Raw genomic sequence first — 19,251 nt, forward strand, 5'->3', positions numbered from 1 at the left:
TTAGATAACTTTTCAATACCTTCAATATGTATAGTGCTTTATAAATTACAATTTGATAGATAATTTGTGTATTCAGTTTGCCATTTAAACTCATTATCACCATGTTATAACAGTAAAACTAATATACATCTTAACAACCTGTAGTGTATGTAACGTAAGTGTTACTATTCTGTTTATTCATACGGGATAATTTTGTGACAAACTGATATTAAAAAAATCCTTTTTCCGATTAGATTCACCTTAAAGTTTCAGTAAATATGCTGATAGGAATGTTTGTCTTGAAAGAGATATGTTCAGTGGCCAGATAAAATGCAGATAAAAAGAGACGTGTGAATTCTTAAGGTAAGTCGGGTTATTTTGTATTCGAGGACAAGAAAATGAGTACTATATTGTTAGTTTTTATTTTGATGGGAAATCAGGGCGGATCAACTAGACGGTTCCAAACATTTAAAAGGGGAGGTCCCTATCCAGGATAAAAGGGGGAGGGTTTCAACCGTATGTCCTCGAACAACAGCATTGGTTAAAAAATAAGGGTGTTCAAACCTCTGGACACCCATGGATCCGCCACTGGAAAGGATGCTACCGTAGTTTTTAAAGCATCTTTGACAGTTACAGTCAAATTGTTGTACAATTTGTCTATACTCGGGTGGGGTCTATAGGTTCACTACAGATACTTGTCTGCTTAAGAGGACGGGAGGTGCGGTAATCCAGTGGTCGAAGAAATTCATATTAATAGACCTAAGACATTGTACTTTGAAGTTGTAAGTTGGAATCCCGCCCTTAGAAAGGTTTGTTTGACTTGAATCTTAAATGACAAACATTGCCAGATTATCTGCTGAAGGTCTTTCCTTGTAAATTGGCATTCTTGTTTTCTACACAAATTGGTGGCTATGGCTTCATAAAAGCCGAAAGTGTCTTTAAACACCAAATCATTGATGATAGTTTGTGTAAATCTTTTAAGGATGTACTTTGGTGAGGTTTTGGAATTTATGTCAAATGTTCGGACTTCTCTGTGTTTTTCCACACAATACATTGTAAAACATTATGCCCAATAACACCCTTTTTTTTTTATTATATAAGACTTAATAGCTCATGAATCATCATTTACCAAAATTTTAGAAGATTCTTGATTTTCTTTCTTTTGTTTTGAGACCCAAATAATACCAATGCAAATATAAGGTAAAAGACCAAGTCAGCCTTTTCCCGCCATATTTTAACTCTCAAATGTATCAAAAAGAAGGTCCATGACCTATCAATAATTTTAGCTTATCTTTATCCTTCCTTATTTCCTATCAGCTTATAGTATCAATTTTATTTTCTTATGATTTTTTTTTTACACAACTTCACCTAAGTACATCCTTAAATATTATTTGCTGTTTTTTTTATTGAACGTTGTATCTAAAGTCGAGAACCTGGTGTTCAGTGGTTGTCGTTTGTTGATGTGGTTCATACGTGTTTCTGTTTTTTTATATATTGATTAGACCGTTGGTTTTCTTGTTTGAATGATTTTACAATAGTCAATGTTGTGCCCTTTATAGCTTGCAGTAAGCCAGTGTGGCCCATGCTCATTGTTGAAGACCGCAATATGACCTATAATGGTTTACTTTTGCAAATTATAACTTGGATAGAAAGTTGTCTATTTGGCACTCATTATGCCTCATACAACATCTTCTTCTGTCTCTTTATCATAAATCGATCATTGGGTATAAAAGAGGGACGAAAGACACCAAAGGGTTCTACTTCGGCGCTTAAACGTCCGATTGTTTTCGCTCAAATGTCCTATCAATGCGCTAAAATGTCCTCCGCCGAGTTATCTTCCCCGCTTCATAAGCTCTAAATTTATATGTGGTTTTTAGTACAAAAAGTTGTGGTATGATTGGAAGTTAGAACATTTGACAGCATAGTTCAAAATGTCGGAGATGTAAGTAACAATAGATCACCATACACCTTTTAAAAAATTAACACCATCCATATTCTATAGTGGGCACTAAAAGACTCAAACAAAACAAAATAACAAACAATTCAAATGACAAAACTATAACAGCCTGTTATATAACAACAAAGTAAAACGAACACAATATGACAGACACATATATACACACCATAAATTGCTGGCTCCTAAATTACACCCCTTACGAAGAATCAGCAATCGTTTCATTTTTTAATTCTTTTCACATAACGTGATGTTTATCTCAAGTACAAATAAATTAACACTCAGGCTATTTACTTTTCAAACCTTGTAGTTCTTTTATTGGGTAGTTTCTGTCAAGGATTCAGTACCGAACGTCTCATCGTATCATAGATTAACACTGTATTCATGATAGACGACTTGTTGAAAACCATGTCAACAATATGCTATCTACCATGTCAGAATTACAAACCAATATTTGGCTAAATGTCCGAAGAGTTTTTGTAATGTGTCAAAGAATTGGCACGAGAAGCTCAACCGTCTCTCCCACACCTTGAGACGTGTTAAAAGTTATACAAAAAACCCACAAGATATTTATCTACAAATTAAGACATATAATTACAAATGGTTTGATTTATCTCATATCTTTCGTCCTTGTGTATTAGTTGGCTGTACACGTAGTTCAAATTAAGCGTGGATTTATTTTACGATTTCTAATCATTGATAATAGCGTTGTCAATAATTAAGACGATGATTAAAAAAAACAAGAAGTTTTCATTTTTTGAGATTCAAATACATTTGGTGAATTAATTGGTGTTTTTTTTTTGCTTGTTTTTTTTTATAAAAAAAGAAGTATATTTAGTTTTATTTTGATAGATAATCCTAATGCATTGATTTTTTTGTCATTCTATGTTGTTAGGTTACCATCATATAGAGGTAAGCACACATCCCCCCCCCCCCCCCCACACACACACAAAATAAAAAAAAACATATATTTATGTTAATCAGGTCTGCGGTTAGAGAACGACCATTTAAATCTAAATAAAGAAGAAAAGAAGGGTATGTTTTTTTTCGTACCACGAAAAGCATCAAATATTTATTAACAAAAAAAAATATCATCATATTAAAAAGAAAAAACTTGCAACCAAAAAAATGTTTTGCCCTTCCTGCTGATAATTTATTTTTGATTAAAAGTAGAAAAAAATAAACAAGAAATTTCCCATTGTACACGAATACCCCACTCGCATTATAATATCTATCTCCGGTGGACCGTAAAATTGGGATTAAATCTCTAATTTGTCATCAAAATTAAAAAGATCATATCTTAGGGAACATGTGTACTAAGTTTATTGGACTTCAACTTCATCAAAAACTACCTTGATCAAAACCTTTAACCCGTAGCGGGACAGACGGACGAACGAACGAACGAACGTACAGACCGAAAATGAATGACCAAAGCCAAACAACATACACCTTTTTCTTAGAGGTTATTAAATTGCTTTTCCCTTACCTTTTCAAAACAACTGTCAAAAGTATGATTGATAGTATTTGTATAATAAAAATCTATTTCATAATGTTTTCACGGTAAATGTAAACTGGGTATAATTACTACCTGTTAATGTGCAAATAACAGCAGGTACAAAGCCATGAATAGATTTAAACTATCGACGTATCTATAAATCTTTATAGCAATTGATTTGATAATTTTGTTCTATTCAATATTTATTTTACAAAAAATAAACTCTCATTCAAATACAATTTATCTATATAGGATTACCATACTTTAGAGGAGACATGTTCAATGGCAGATTCTAATAAAATAAGCATTATCGATGAATATTTCAGTCATTGCATGACTTTAAAGATTTCAAAATCTCCAGGTGAACGAGCGTATGGCAAAGTCTATACCTGTAATTGCAGAAAATTTCAACATGTAACTAGCGTACTTTAATTAACACAACTTCAATAGACTGTGTATAGGAACTTCAGTAGTATTTAAATTCGATAAGTATTTATTTTTCGGCTTTTTGAAATTGACTGTAGTTAAATAGGTAAGCTACCAGAGTACAGGAATATTGACATAAGTAAGATTGTACACTGGTAAGTACAATACTAATATTCGAATTATATTTTCAGCAATTTATAAGTGTTCACCACACGGAAGACATAGTGTAGAAGTCAAAGAACTTTGTCAGTAAGTTATTCAGTTAATAATTTCATTACCGTTGTACACATTTATGCACATTTAATTACTATAGTTTTAGTTTTTTCTACAGCTTTATAAAATACGGATCTATGGCATTATTGCCAATTAAAAAACTATCCAACAGAGACAAAATGACATAACAGTAACTATATAGGTTGACGTACTCGTCCTTCAACAATCAGCAAAACCAATACCGCATGGTCTTCTATAGAACGTCTCTTTTATTTTATTTTGCAGTTTTGCGCCTGTCCCAAGTCAGGAGCCTCTGGCCTTTGTTAGTTTTGTATGATTTTTAATATTTTTAGTTTCTTGTGTATAAAACGGAGTTAAGTATGACGTCCATTATCACTGTACTAGTATACATTTTTATTAGGGGCCAGCTGAATGACATCTACGGATGCTGGAATTTTTTTGTAATTTATAAGTGTTTCTCTTTTTTTTTTAATATAGATTAGACCGTTTGTTTTCCTGTTTGAATGGCTTTACATTAGTAGTTTTAGGGTCTTTTATAGCTTGTTGTTCGGTGTGTGCCAAGGCTCCGTGTTGAAGTCCGTACATTGACCTATAATTGTTTACTTTTATAAATTGTTATTTGGATGGAGAGAATTGTCTCATTGGCACTCACACCACATCTTCCTATATTCATTAAAGCTCAAAGTACGGCCTTCAACACAGAGCATTGGCTCACACCAATCGGCAAACTATAAAGGACCCCAAAATGCATGTTTATTTATAACGAAAATAAAATATGAATTTTGGAATGCCTCGGCCAAATTAAAATGACAGAATCACAGATAACAATACAGTATGTTTCATTATATACTAGTACAAGTGTTTAGAAACGGTATAACATTATTGGTTCAAAGGATTAAATGCTAGTTTTAATTTGTCAAATATCACTAGAGGAGCGCTTGTCAACTATACTTGAGAAAAAACCCACTCTGAACATAGAGGATTAAGCATGGTTATATTATATGCCATAAGATTGATGTTCCTTTATGTCCTACCCTTCAGGAAAATTTTATAGTAGTGTTAATTAGAAGTAAAAAAACGTTATATAAGGCTATATTGCTTCTTGTTCCGTCCACAAAATATAAAGTAGGATCTAGATGGGGTATGAAGAACAGAGAATAGTGAGCAAAACGTGTGTAAATTGCAAAAAAAGGAAAATATGGCCAAAAAAAATAAAGAACGGCAGTGGCGGATCCAGCCATTTTAAAAAGGGGGGTTCCCAACCAAGGATAAAAGTGGGGGTTCCAGCTGTATGTCCCCATTCAAATGCATTGATCGGCCCCAAAAAGGGGGGTTCTAACACCAGGAACCCCCCTGGATCCGCCAAGGAACAGAGAATTAAAAGAGTGCTTACATGTATTAATTATCTACAATAATATTCATAAGGAATAAAGAAAAATGGACAAAATTTATATAAAAAACCAAATAAAAGATCCGTCTTACAGACTCTCATACATATTTAATTTTCAATCTTAGCTACGGTTAATTTAAAAGACACAAATCGATTTTTCCTTTTCCAATTAAAGAGTGTAAATATCGATAATAATGAAGTCTTACAAGAAAGTGTAGCGGATAAAGATCTGAAATAAAGCATTGTGCATTTTGATGGTTAGTGATGATACTATCTAATTGATATGTATACAGTTGAAATCTTAAATTTTCAAACGGTATGAAATCCACCTTTAAGGGTACAATAAAGGAAGATAGAAGCATCAATAGAATAAATTTAAAAGTTTAAGTGAAGTTCGCATTTAGTACAAGAGGGTCAGTATGGGGGTAGGCCTATAAACTGTATGCTATAAGTTTATGGGCCGTTTTTCTCCATTCTTTACGTACTTTGTCTGTTATTTTGTATTCTTTATATTGAAGCCTCAATAATTCTGTAGTCTGTTTTATCTTGATATGTTTTTCTCCGTTCCATCTAGACCCTCACATATCATTGTCATATTGCCAATGCACTCTATTCAAAAGAAGATACATATTTTTACAGAATTTTCTATATATCCTGTCAAATATAAATTTGATTATTCGTCTGGCGAACATGTATATACAAAATTTAGTCCTGGTATCTATGATGAGTTTATTTATGCCTATTTCTTCTTCTTCTTCTTTCTTTATTTGAGGGTACCAAGATTAAGTGGTTCCAATAAATAAACGGTTAATTTACAGAAAATTAACATATCAACACTTTCGCATGTCAACACATAAGTGCTGACCATTTCAATGGTGACAACCGAGGGAACGAACGTCCATAAAACAATAACAGCAACCAAGGAAACCTGTTTCAAAGCTGTCAATTTTCTGGAATCATTTACTGCCCCTCAATTCGAAATTTCTGAGGTAATGTAAGGGAAATATTTTTTTTCATAAATATCTCATCACATTCCCGTCCTCCTTTTCCCCGATGTGACCTACTTAATTAGACTTACGACTGGGTTCGATCTTAGGGAGCCTGATATTCTTACCCTTCCGGAGCATCCGAAGTCACCTACTATTTTTAGTGGGTTCGTGTCGCTCATCATTTGGTTTTGTATGTTGTGTCTTGAACACGGTTGTTTGTCTCTTGGTCTGTTGTTGCCATGTTGTTGTCAGTTTATTTTCAACTTATGAGCTTGAATCAATGGAGAAAAAGAAAATGCGTTGTTTCATGTGTGTTTTGTTGGTTCCCTCATGGTGTTTTGTCCGTGTGTACAGTATGAGCCCCAAAAATGCTAAAATCAATCCACCAAGGATAGTGTACATTATTATATAGATGCAATCAATTTATAAATAGTAAACATGCATTACATAGCCATTCACTTAATTCCGACTTTGGTAGATAGATGTCTCATTGCCAATCATTGCCAATCATATATATATATATACCTCATCTCCAAACATTTTTATGACAATGTTAACAAATAAACATGTGATACTATGATTACAATGTTACAGATGTCATATAGATGATAAATAATGCCGTTAAGGAAAGAGGAAACGATAATAGAGAGCAAGGGATTCATTCGGTACCAGAAGGGACCAGTTTCATTAGAGTCAGAGAGACGCAAAGCTATAATTCTCGTGGAGGAAGTAGAGAAAATTGTCAGCCATTTTAAAAACAAGTGGTTGAAAGAGGCAACAGACGACCATGTTGATTCGTGGATTGACCTTATTGCACTCGCTAAAGAGCATGCCGGGATGCCAAAGTGTAAAACTGTCGAGGAGTTTGGACAAGAACTAACTAAAATCCGAAAACATGAAGCCATGTCTGAAAATAAAATATTATTAAATGATATGTTGAAAATTGCAGAAAGAGCTAAAATGTTTGATGGAATGATCCCAGACATTCACAATAAATTACAAAGAGCATTTGAAAGGGTATCCAAGTATTGTATTAGTTTTTCGTTAGAATCTGAAAATCAGGACATTAGAGCAATTCAGGATTATGAAAATAATATACTGAAATGGGAAGAGGATATTCCGAATGGGTTAGCAGAAGTTAACAGAAAATACCATGATTACTTGGAAGCAAAGAACATTTCAATGGAATCTTATATAGAGACGTATGGAAATATACTTCATAATATGACTTACACACTCGAATCTCTTCCAAAAATATGTGAGCCTATGAGAGACTGGGTGCTAGCAGACGAAACTTATCCAAGAAAAATTATGCAGGAAATAAGAAAAATTGAGAAGAAGAAAGAAGAAGTTTCCGAATCACATCGGAGACAGTTTAACCGGAAGAATGAAGATAGTTCCCGTGTTCAGAGAACGATTTATAATTCGAAGAAAGTCAAGGACCAGTTACAAAATGCAATGTATGAACGTAAACAATGTCGTAAAAGGGAAATGGCGGTACAAGACAATATTGATATTATCCGAGAGGACATGGACGAAAAAAAGAAAGAGTTAGATGAAACTCTTAAACAACTAAATAACAGAAAATCAAATTCTCCTACATTATTCGACGTTTTATCTGCGAAAGTTGATATCTTGCACGACGAAATACAAACATTGGAAAATCAGATGAAACTTTATAGAAGAAACATGAGTAGAATGAAAGAAGATCGTTTGAGAGTTCAAAAAGATATTCATACATGTAAGAAAGTGCACGAAAAAACTTTAAAAGATACCCAGAAAGTATATGAAGTACTCGAACGAGAGGAACACAATGCTAAACGTTTGTCAGACCAAGACGCAGTGTTAGCAGCGCGAATCAAAGCTGCTTATCGAGTTAGACAGATAAAACTTCATCCATTGACAGTGAAAAAAATTTACCTCGGCGGATATGTTCCAGGTCAAATGAATGGAGTTACAGGTAGGTTAGGGCTATTTTTTCTAATGCATCTAAAGTAGGAATTTGGTTTGCTTGCTTGCATTGTTTGTATATTGTACCATTGTAATTGAGATTGGGATGACGTCCAATCAAATTTAAATATATTATACAGATTTACTATGCCTTTCTATATAGTTTACAGGTGTCAATCTAAATACAATGCTTAACCAAACGTTTATACAAACATAGCAAGCAAGCCAATCAAATTTCTACCCTACAAGCATTAGGAAATTAGCTTTAATGATATGTTAAGGTGGTATGGGAGTCTAAAATAAAAATGATAGAATTTGTTCATACTTTGCCAAAACTTAGTATCTATTGATATATGTTCAAAAATATAATAAGAATGGTAGGTCACCGCGCATTTTCTCAAGCTACAGGTGGTGACAAAATGACACATTTTGTATGGATTATACAGGAAAATACACCATTTTGTAATTAGAAACTTAACAAAATGATAGAATTGTAAAATAAATGAGGAAAAGATAGCTTTCATACAATGCTTTGAAAATATCAAAAGAAAAGATAGGGTCACCGTGAGTTTTTTCCGGCTAAAATACAAAATAGAAAAATTCCATGTACAATCCTTCAGAAAATGCACTGTTTTAGAGTTACCTCCCCTTAAAATGCCAATTTGAAAACATTTAAAAACAACCAAAAATTATCAACAATTGTAAAAATATTAATATTTATAAGTTATATTCTTATAAATTAGTTCTTTTAAATGATAATTCACATTAAATATCTACATTCCTGGATTTAATTTTGCTTACTTAATAGAAAATCTGGACCTTAGATTCTCTGTTTTTTACAATCCAAGATGGCGGAAGACACCCATACCACCTTAACAATAAGTCTGTAAGATGACCGAATCCAATAGGCCCCAACATGAATCTTCGCCGTTCTGTGGGAAAGGATAGTGGATTTTGGTGATTTTTATTCTGATATTTGACTGAGGAAAGATTATCGGTCGGTCATTTCATTTTAAAAAAGTAAACTTATTGTGGTTTTCGATACTGGTAATGATCAGTAAGATATATATATGTCCACGCGTTATATACCACTTGTGTTTTACTTGTGCGGAAAATCTAATATTTACTAAAAAGGATTAAAAATATTTCGCTAAAATGGGCTCCACTGTCCCAGGTTAGGGAGAGGGTTGGGATCCCGCTATCATGTTTAACCCCGCCACATTATTTATGTATGTGGTTTTCGTTTCTTTATGTGTTACATATTTGTTTTTCGTTCATTTTTTTTACATAAATATGCCCGTTAGTTTTCTCGTTTCAATTGTTTTACATTGTCTTATCGGGGCCTTTTATAGCTGACTATGTGGTATGGGCTTTGCTCATTGTTGAAGGCCGTACGGTGACCTATAGTTGTTAACGTTTGTGTCCTTTTGGTATTTAGTGGATAGTTGTCTCATTGGCAATCATACCGCATCTTCTTTTTTATATTTGACAATTTTAATTTTCGCTAAAATGGGTTAAAATTCTGGCGCTCAAACGGGTTCTTTTTTGGCGCTCATACGTTCTATTTCTTATGCTAAAATGTCCTATCAATGCGCTCAAATGTCTTCCGCCGGTGTTGTTAGGGGACAAAACGGCCGGGTCATTTTGACAGAAACTAGTAACTTAAGATTAGAACGAATTAAAGTTTGATATATATACCGTAATACGGACAAAACATTCATTTATTAGAATGTTGGTATTTATATTTCCCTATTTTATTGTTTATGCTTTGTTGGGTTTCTGACTTGTTGACATGATATACCCGATCCTATTACTCCTGTTGTTGGGAGAGTTATGCATCTCAAACTAAGTATTTGCAGCGACCTCCGAGTCTACAATGTTGATATATGTAATATTGTAATAAGCTAGAAATAGGCAAGAATTAACTTTTCACGAAAATGCATTTTATTCATACATGTTTTGTTGAATTCAGGACTTATTCGAACTGAATAAATGAAAAATGGACCAAGATTAAATTTGACAGCTTTATACGGTATTATGTTACACAAAAAAATGAATAAAATATTTTTAATTGATCAAAAAATTTAATCGTGCTTTAATACAGAATTATTATGATTTAAATATTCAACATTGAAATAATTGTAAGGACAACTTCTTTCCAACAAAAAGCGGCCTTCAGTATTTAAAATTTTAAAACCATTTCAGATTTTTAATGAAGTATAATTTAAAGTAAATTTGCTTTGTCGCAATTTCATGTTTTTTTCTATTTGCTAATACTCGAAAAATTGTTATAATCTTTGAATATACTTTCTTTAACAAAAGAACATTTAAGAAGACGAACTTATTATTTGTGATTGTGTATAAAGTAGTTGAGAAGTATAGTTTTTAAATTACAAAAAAAATGCACCTGAGGAGAGACTTAGCAATAACAAATATTTTAACACATTATCATATTAATTCCATTACCAAAACAAATATTTTCACTTTCCTAAAGGTTTAATACACTCGTTTATGTAAAGTTTAAATTGTAATAAAATATTGATATAAAGAACTTTATTTCAAACAGTAAATAAGTTATATACATGATAAATCTTTCATATATGTGCGTGTTAAAATGTTATTTTCATTTTTTGGTCAGGTTGAAATATATATTTTTTGGACAGTATCCAGGTTTGTTATTTATATAAGGCCAAATAAAATTATATGAGTGGTTCCAGTTACCCTACCTACCCTACTTTCTAGTCATACTAATAGCCTACCCTAAAGATTTTTTGTCATTTTCCGTTAAGAACTGTTAAAGTCGGAATGTTTCTCCCATAGAATCAATGTAAAAAAATAACATGAAATAAAAAAAATATCCCTACCTACCTACCCTAATTTTATTTTATATGTAACTGGAACCACACATACTATTTTATTTGGCCTAACAAATAACTATCTATAGGTGTATCATATGAAGGTGTTATCTTTACCCCCAGTGGCGAACTGCTACCCGAATATGAAACAAATAAAGAATGTTACCTGTAATACCTGTAATAAACATTTTAAATTTTACGATCTAGCTGTATATATAAAGTTTAAAAAGAAATATTTTTGACGACATGATATTGGTATGAAATTTTTATTGTGTTTTTCATTTTATTTTAAATTTACTTGTATCTGTGTGAACGTGTTCCAACATTTGTCTAGGAACTGAATAATTATTTTTGCCACTGCTATTTTATTTTATTTTGTAAAATGGTTGACCAAAGCTCATTTTGTGTGAAGCGCAGAAGCGCTCGTACTAAAATTTTCGCACGAACCTTATAAAATTACAAAAAGATGCATTCAGTTCTAAAGTCTCAAGAATAACGACATTCGTAACATTGAGCTGATCAACCACAACTGTTTGCACAGTAACCTACTCGCTACTACCAAGGAATTGTATATTCAAAAATATACAATTCCTTGCTATTACATGACAATTGAATCAATATATACTCAGTATAGAAAGTTATTCATACATTCAGTAAACTTTGTTGATATAAATACATTACTGTAAACAGATGGTTCCTTTTTGGTGTACTGTTTGTATTGTTATAAATCAAATACAATTCTGATAAGCGCAAACGTAGAGCACAAACATACTTATCATATAATATTTTAATCATCATGCATTATGTAATAAAGGTTAAAAGAGCTGAGGATTTAGATATTATCTAATAAATGTTTGTATATAAAATTTCAAAAAGATGTGGTATGATTGCTAATGAGACAGCTTACCACAAGAGGCCAAACGAAACAGAAATAAACAGCTGCTATAGTTCAGGGTTTTAGACAATTTAATGAATGCTTTATTTTGTAATTGTATTATGGTGTAAAAGTGTTGACCACAGTTTTTTCACGTTTACCGGACTATAAAGAAAACTCTCTGTTGCGAGCAACATTTTCTATGCCAAATGCGGCACCATACATATATATGTGTTTTCCATTGTCGCCTATGTAAATAATCACTTCCTTGTAACCGTATGGAGGAATATTATCATATGTCAAAATGGTATTCTTTGTAGGATTACCTTATAATGAAGAACACAATTCTGCCGCATATGACCATATCAAGACAACTGTATCCGATCATCTTGTTCTTAAATAATAAGATTACATAAAAGATTCTTACGATTCCGCAAGTTTTGACAGACTGAAGCCTCACAAAAATTATATATTATTTCCGTATAAAATGCAACGCAAACTACTGCCCGTGCATGATCATGTTAATAAGTGCATGGATAAAAACCCAAAAGTTTCGAATCATCTCGTCATTTCATGGTTGTAGCATACAAATATAATTATAAATCGAATGCTTTTTTTCGTGCTATCATATATGTGATATTCTATGAGGTCGTAAATACGGTAAACGTAAAATATAGCTTTGGTCAACACCTTCATGCATATTCAAGAACAGGATTTTCGATTGAACTTGAAATAAATCATTTGTCCCGAGAGAAAAAACCCACAAAACCCCCACCCAAAAAACCCTCTCCTATAAGCAAGATATATAACCGATGCCCGACCAGAAACATCTAGTAATTGTAATCAGAAATAGACAACGCAAAATGTTACGATCTAGTATATTTATCAACTGAAAATAACATCTTAAAGTAAGTAATTTCATTATCGGTACCAATTGTACGCCACAAGATACGCATTTCGACAATTATTGTTTCTTCAGTGATGCTAGAGGTCTATTTGAAAATAGGATTCTTATTCATAAATTAGAAAGCTAATTAATTATTTTTTTAGAGGAACAAGCTGTTAGTTATTGATGTTATATGTTATATTTGGCCTTTTTTTCAAGTGTTTAAAGAAAACGTTTTAAAGCCAATATGATTTTAACTAGTACTTCTAACATATTTTTCTCTCCAAAATTCATGTGCCCTTCCGGGCGTTTTTACGTTACGTAGATTCGCTTCTGATCAATATGTTTGGCTGTAACCGTCATCCTTTTTTGTATGATATTTAAAAAATATTCAAAGAAATTTCCCTTTTAACTTGTAAAAAAGCTACTACGTGATACATTTTCATTACAGAGTTTAGACTATTAAATTCATCAAACCAAAATGTTGGCCCGTGACTTTAAATTTAGCCAATGAAAACAGTTGTTACATGAAGATGGCATTTGGATAGTTATTAATTTTAAAACATAATTGACACAACTATAACATTGTTGATTGTAGATCATTTGTCTGAAGCTCTCAGGGTAACAGCAGCAGAAGTTGGTAAAAATTGGACGACACTTTACCGGAAGTTGCCATTTAATCCACCACGAGACAAGTCAAATATTGACTATGACATCGAAGGTAATGATTTGTTCACAGGTATTTGGGGAATGGACCCCCCTTTTTTTTGGACCTCACTAAAAAAAAAATTGGCGTTTTATTTATTCATTTACAATTTTCTACAATGTATAAACATATATCAAGTATTCTTTTTTCACTTGGGGCACGTATGGATAGTAAAAAAAATATTGTAATCGACTAGCAATGGATTGTTGAGACTTGATATATGAATATATGTATTCCCCAAATACCTGTGGATTTGTTGAGGGAAATATAACTCATTGCTTTAAGAAATTTTTTGTCATTTGAAATGTCCTTCGTATTTTTATATTATAGATTACTGACGTCGCAAAAGATGTATATCCAGTGTCAGTGTCATATATTAAAAACAAATATAGTTGATATCGTAAAATGTATTAGCCGCGATTGAGTCCCAATGTGAAGCATTCTAGGCGCTTACCTTCTGTTATCATTTGTTTGCCAAATATCTTAAAAGATTTGTTGTTCTACCAGAGTCAAATCTAGCTGTTACTACGATGATAAATTCTCAACTTAGAAATGAAAAATTGATCATCAAAGTATCAGAAAATAGAAAAAAAGAAGATGTGGTATGATTGCTCATGATACAACTGTCCAAATGAGACCAAAATGACACAGGCATTAACAACTATAGGTCACCATACGAACTTCAACACTGAGCAAGTAAGTATAATCTACTCCAACGTTAAACATTTCTGTAATAAAATATTTACAGAATGAAGACCATCAATAAATGAGGAAGTTGATGGATATTAGAAGAAGGAAACTTCCTGATGTAGGCATATCTAATAAAAAACAATATTTGTTGAGATATACATTGTAGTCCAGCTTCACTAAAGTATATACATTGCTACATCTTTCAATTTGCCTTTACTCAGTACTGAATTTTAGTGAGTAAAATAATAATATATTATATCTTCCAGCTCACAAAATATCTCTTTGAAGAGTAGTAAAGAGTATAGATGAATTTACTGATGCATGTTTGTATATTTTAATTTTTGAGTTTTATTTTATTTACAGCAATAGACTGGACTCGATCAACAAACACAGAGTACAAAGACCTAGCCTACAAAGGCCTTGAGAAATGGAGAAAACTTAGCAACAAAGCTTCTACTAACGCACTTATAAGGACCTTAAATAGTATGAAGAAACAGTCAATAGCTCAACAGTTACAAAGGACAGTCATTATAACATGACGAAAAAGGGACTATATAGTTCCATACTAACATGATGTGCTTTAGTATACTATATATCTTAAATAGTAATGTATGAAACAACAGTCAGTATCCTAACAGTTACAAAGACTTGCCATTATAACATGACAAAAGGCATTTTTTCTATGTTAACATGATGAGCTTTATTATATCATATATCTTAAATAGTATGAAAAACAGTTACCAAGAACTGTCATTATAACATGACAAAAGGCATTTCTTTTATGTTAACACGATGTGATTTATTATAATATATATCGTAAATAGTATAAAACACAGTCAGTATCTCAACAGTTACAAAGAACTGCCATCATAGCACGACAAAAAGGCATTACTTCCATATTAACACGATGTGCTTTATTATAAAAGAGGGACGAAAGATACTAGAGGGACATATGAAAAAACAGTCAGTATCTCAACAGTTACAAATAACTGTTATTCTAACATAACGTCCTTTAAACGCTTTGAGTACACTCCCGTGGTAAAATATGAATATATTTTCTGGGCTGTTCCGCTAGTACTCTCACGTAATATGTTTTTTTTATGAATGTGCTTTCCGACGTCATAAAATAATATAAACATTTCACGGGAAAATACAGGCTTGTTAAACCGAATATCATCACAACAAGGAAACGTAAACAAACGATGCTAAAATGTGTTATAATTTACAATCTTCCAAACCTATATAAGTAATACGTTATTGTAAATAGTTAAAGCATGTCACTTATTCAGTTTGCTTCGTTCTTTTACATCAATTTAATAGTGCGTTTGTTGACGGGAACGGCAAATAATGCCTTTACTTAGAGCGCTTCGATATTCCAAAAAATGCCGTATTTGTCTTATTAGAATCGAAATAATTCATAGGGGCTTGATAATATCGTTATTATGCCACGGGTTGTCCCTTGATGCCGACATTTTACCCCTCGCTATCGCTCAGGGGTAATATATTTTGCAGAAAGGGCCAACCCGTGGTAAAATCACGATATATTCAAGCCCCCATGAATTATTTCTTAACTATAATATATATCTTTAATAATATAAAAAAACAGTCAGTATCTCAACAGTTACAAATAACTGTCATTATAACATGACAAACAGCAATTATATAGTTCTATATTAACACGATAGGCTTTATTATAATATATATCTTAAATTAAAAAAAAAAACAGTTCCAAAGAACTGTCAGTATTACTTGACAAAAGGCATGTCTTCTATGTTATCACGATGTGCTTTATTATACTGTATATCTTAAATTATATGAAAAAAACAGTCAGTATCTCAACAGTTACAAAGAACTGTCATTATAACTTGACAAAAGGCGTGTCTTCTTTGTTATCACGATATGCTTTATTATGCTTTAAATTACGTTAACTAGACCTTCGGGTGTGGGAATTTCTCGCTGCGTCAGTAAAGACCCATAGGTGGTATTCGGCTGTTGTCTTCTGTTTTGTCGGGTTGTTGTCTCTTTGTCATATTCCCTATTTCCATTCTCAATTTTACTTACTATTGTTTGTAGAATGCTTTAATCCCTGTTTTACATTTGTGATTTAAAAGAATACCAGGCGTCTTTCATATAGACATGTATCCAGAATTTCGACTAATATACTACGTATCATTATGCATAACCATATATCTACAGTTATATTAAATGAAGTTGTGTTTATGCATAACTAACTTAAATTGCTACTAATTGTGTCTGTGTATTACAAAATTACAGTAAACTTCTCATACATATTTCAGTTTGATTCAAAGATTCTTTGATTATATATATCCAAACTCCCGCCCTTTTTTTCTCTCGTTTTCTCCTCTCGTCTGATACGACTTCCCGCAAGATCTCTTTTTGAAATAAAAAAGCCGTTTACTAACATTAGTTGAGAAGGAACAGTTAACAAATGCTAACACTATACTTGAGTTGACTTTACATTATACATTAGAAGCAAGTAATATCGATGAAGTTGATTTGAAAATCATCAACAAAATGGCAGTTATAATTCTAATATGAAGCAACACCGAATTAATACCCTATTGTCAATTTTTATCATGATTAACTCATTATAGATGCAAATAAACTCATCGTAGATACCAGGACTAAATTTAGTATATACGCCAGACGCACTTTTCGTCTACAAAGGACATCAGTGACGCTCGAATCCAAAAAAGTTAAAAAAGCCAAATAAAGTACAATGAATTTGAAAAATTGAATTTGCGCCAAACGCGCGTTTCGTATACAAAAGATCCGTAACGCGCGAATAAAAAAAAGTGAAAAAGGCCAAATAAAGTACGAAGTTGGAGAGCATTGCCGACCAAAACGCTTTGCCAAATACAGCTAAGGTCATCTATTCCTGTGGTAGAAAATTCTTAGTATTTCAGAAAATCAAAGTTTTGCACACAGTTAATTTATAATTATGACCATATAATATGACCATATCAATGCTGTTTCATGTCAACACATAAGTCATAACTACTAGGCTCGTAATATCATATAAGAATGAGAACTTCACCAGCAGTGGCATAGACCAAGTAGTTGTAAATAAAGTCCTCATAGATACCAGGATTGAAATTTAGTATTTGCGCCTGACGCGCGTTTCGTGTACAAAAGACTCATCAGTGACACCGAAATAATTTTTTTTTAAGATGAGCCAAATAAAGTACGAAGTTAAAGAGCATTGAGAACGAAAAATTTCTAAAAGTTTAGCAGAATACAGCTGAGATTAACTATTGTTGATGTAGAAAAAACTTATTATTTAAAAAAAAAAATCAAAGTTTTGTGAAAGAGGGACGAAAGATACGAAAGGGACATTCAAACTCTTAAATCTGAAATAAAATGACAACGCCATGGCTAAAAAATGAAAAAGACAACCAGACAAACAATAGTACACATGACACAACATAATAAACTAAAGAATAAACAACAGTTAACAACTAGTAATGACAATATATGGATACTTGAAAATGCCAAAAGTCTTTTATAGCATACACTCGAAATGCCTTCATAGTGCAACAAAAAGACGAAAGATACCATAAGGACATTCAAATTCATAACATAGAAAAGAATGAGCAACACGAACACCAGCGGGGGAATGTCAGGTGCTCCAGAAGGGTATATAGATCCTGCCCCGCATCCGACATTCATTTGGCTGCATTTGAAGTATAAACCAGGTCACATTCATGGGGAAAAAGAGGGCGGGATTATGTTTAAGACGATTGCAACATATTTTTTTGACATCGATAAAACAGATATTTCATACTGGTCAAACAACTCGTGATGGTCTGTAAAAAGCATAATGTTAACTGCGTACGCTGGTTAAGCAGAAATTACGTAAATCATAATGAGAAACATCGTATGGCACTGCATTGTATGGCGCTGCATTCCAGCACCATACATGAATGGCGCTACTCAAATATTGATACAAAGGAATGAAAAAATTAAAGCAACGCCAATATTTGAAGTATATATCTTCATCTTGATACTATATTCATAAGCTTCCGTAAAATTGTTTAATTAAGTGGTTTTTTTCAGAGAGTTGCAAGGAAGTAATGTATCAGGGGTCCATTTTATTACACTGAAAAATGTTCAAAAATTTTATGATTTGGTTAACCGTTATGAAATATCCTTATCACCGATGACCACGAGTATATTCCTATTCCTGTCGCAACAATCGTGTTCTCTTTCCTACTTTTATACAATACCTGAATGCGACTACTGTCATGATTGTTTAGGCCATGAGCAAAACAATAGGTACCACTAGTGGAAAAGGTTTACTTATCCTTCCGAATCAAATGAGATCATCTCCTGTTCATGATCATGATGAAGGGGTACTTGGTTCTAGTTATTCAATGATCAGTAAAGTGTTTTGAAGACTTTTAATTGACATGATACTGTCTGTTTATATGATTATAGGATTTTCCTCTGTGCGTCTTCGTTTTTATTTCTGAAATATTTCGTTCGAATTACTAGATTTTGGTGTTATATATATATACCAAAGAGATTTAATTTATAACACATTATTCGGAATTCATTAAAACGTGTGTGATCCTTACAGAAAATCTACTGCAGCAGGATTATTCCGACTCCATTAATCGCGTCTGATTTTTTTTTATAGAAAATCGACTGCACCAAGATTATTCGGACTCCATTAAACGCGTGTGATTTTTACAGAAAATCTACTGAAACAGGATTATTCGGAATCCTTTAAAACGTGTGTGATTTTTACAAAAAAATCTACTGCAACAGGATTATTTCGACTCCTTTAATCGCGTCTGATC

At 32.5% G+C, this 19,251-nt stretch overlaps 1 protein-coding gene across 3 annotated transcripts; it reads left to right on the forward strand.

The window, feature by feature from the left end:
* Positions 1 to 72: 72 nt before the first annotated feature.
* Positions 73 to 16,659, forward strand: LOC134681181 (uncharacterized). 3 transcript variants are annotated; one of them, XM_063540670.1, is made up of 5 exons: positions 73 to 342; positions 4,046 to 4,103; positions 7,062 to 8,427; positions 13,631 to 13,753; positions 14,792 to 16,659. In XM_063540670.1, exons 3-5 carry the CDS (start codon positions 7,083 to 7,085, stop codon positions 14,965 to 14,967), a joined length of 1,644 nt encoding a protein of 547 aa, XP_063396740.1. In that variant the 5' UTR covers positions 73 to 342; positions 4,046 to 4,103; positions 7,062 to 7,082; the 3' UTR covers positions 14,968 to 16,659. The 3 variants fall into 3 exon arrangements, with proteins under 3 accessions (XP_063396740.1, XP_063396741.1, XP_063396742.1); XM_063540671.1 differs by lacking the exon at positions 73 to 342 and adding an exon at positions 3,660 to 3,789; XM_063540672.1 differs by lacking the exons at positions 73 to 342; positions 4,046 to 4,103 and adding an exon at positions 3,662 to 4,009.
* The last annotated feature ends 2,592 nt before the right edge of the window (positions 16,660 to 19,251 follow it).

Source organism: Mytilus trossulus, chromosome 8 (assembly GCF_036588685.1).
Source record: "Mytilus trossulus isolate FHL-02 chromosome 8, PNRI_Mtr1.1.1.hap1, whole genome shotgun sequence".
NCBI lineage: Eukaryota > Metazoa > Mollusca > Bivalvia > Mytilida > Mytilidae > Mytilus > Mytilus trossulus.

Coding starts and splice junctions, on each gene's coding strand:
- LOC134681181 (XM_063540670.1), top strand. CDS start 7,083: ATGCCGTTAAGGAAAGAGGAAACGATAATAGAGAGCAAGGGATTCATT. Junction 8,428..13,630: donor TCAAATGAATGGAGTTACAG/GTAGGTTAGGGC, acceptor TGTTGATTGTAG/ATCATTTGTCTGAAGCTCTC. Junction 13,754..14,791: donor TATTGACTATGACATCGAAG/GTAATGATTTGT, acceptor TTTTATTTACAG/CAATAGACTGGACTCGATCA.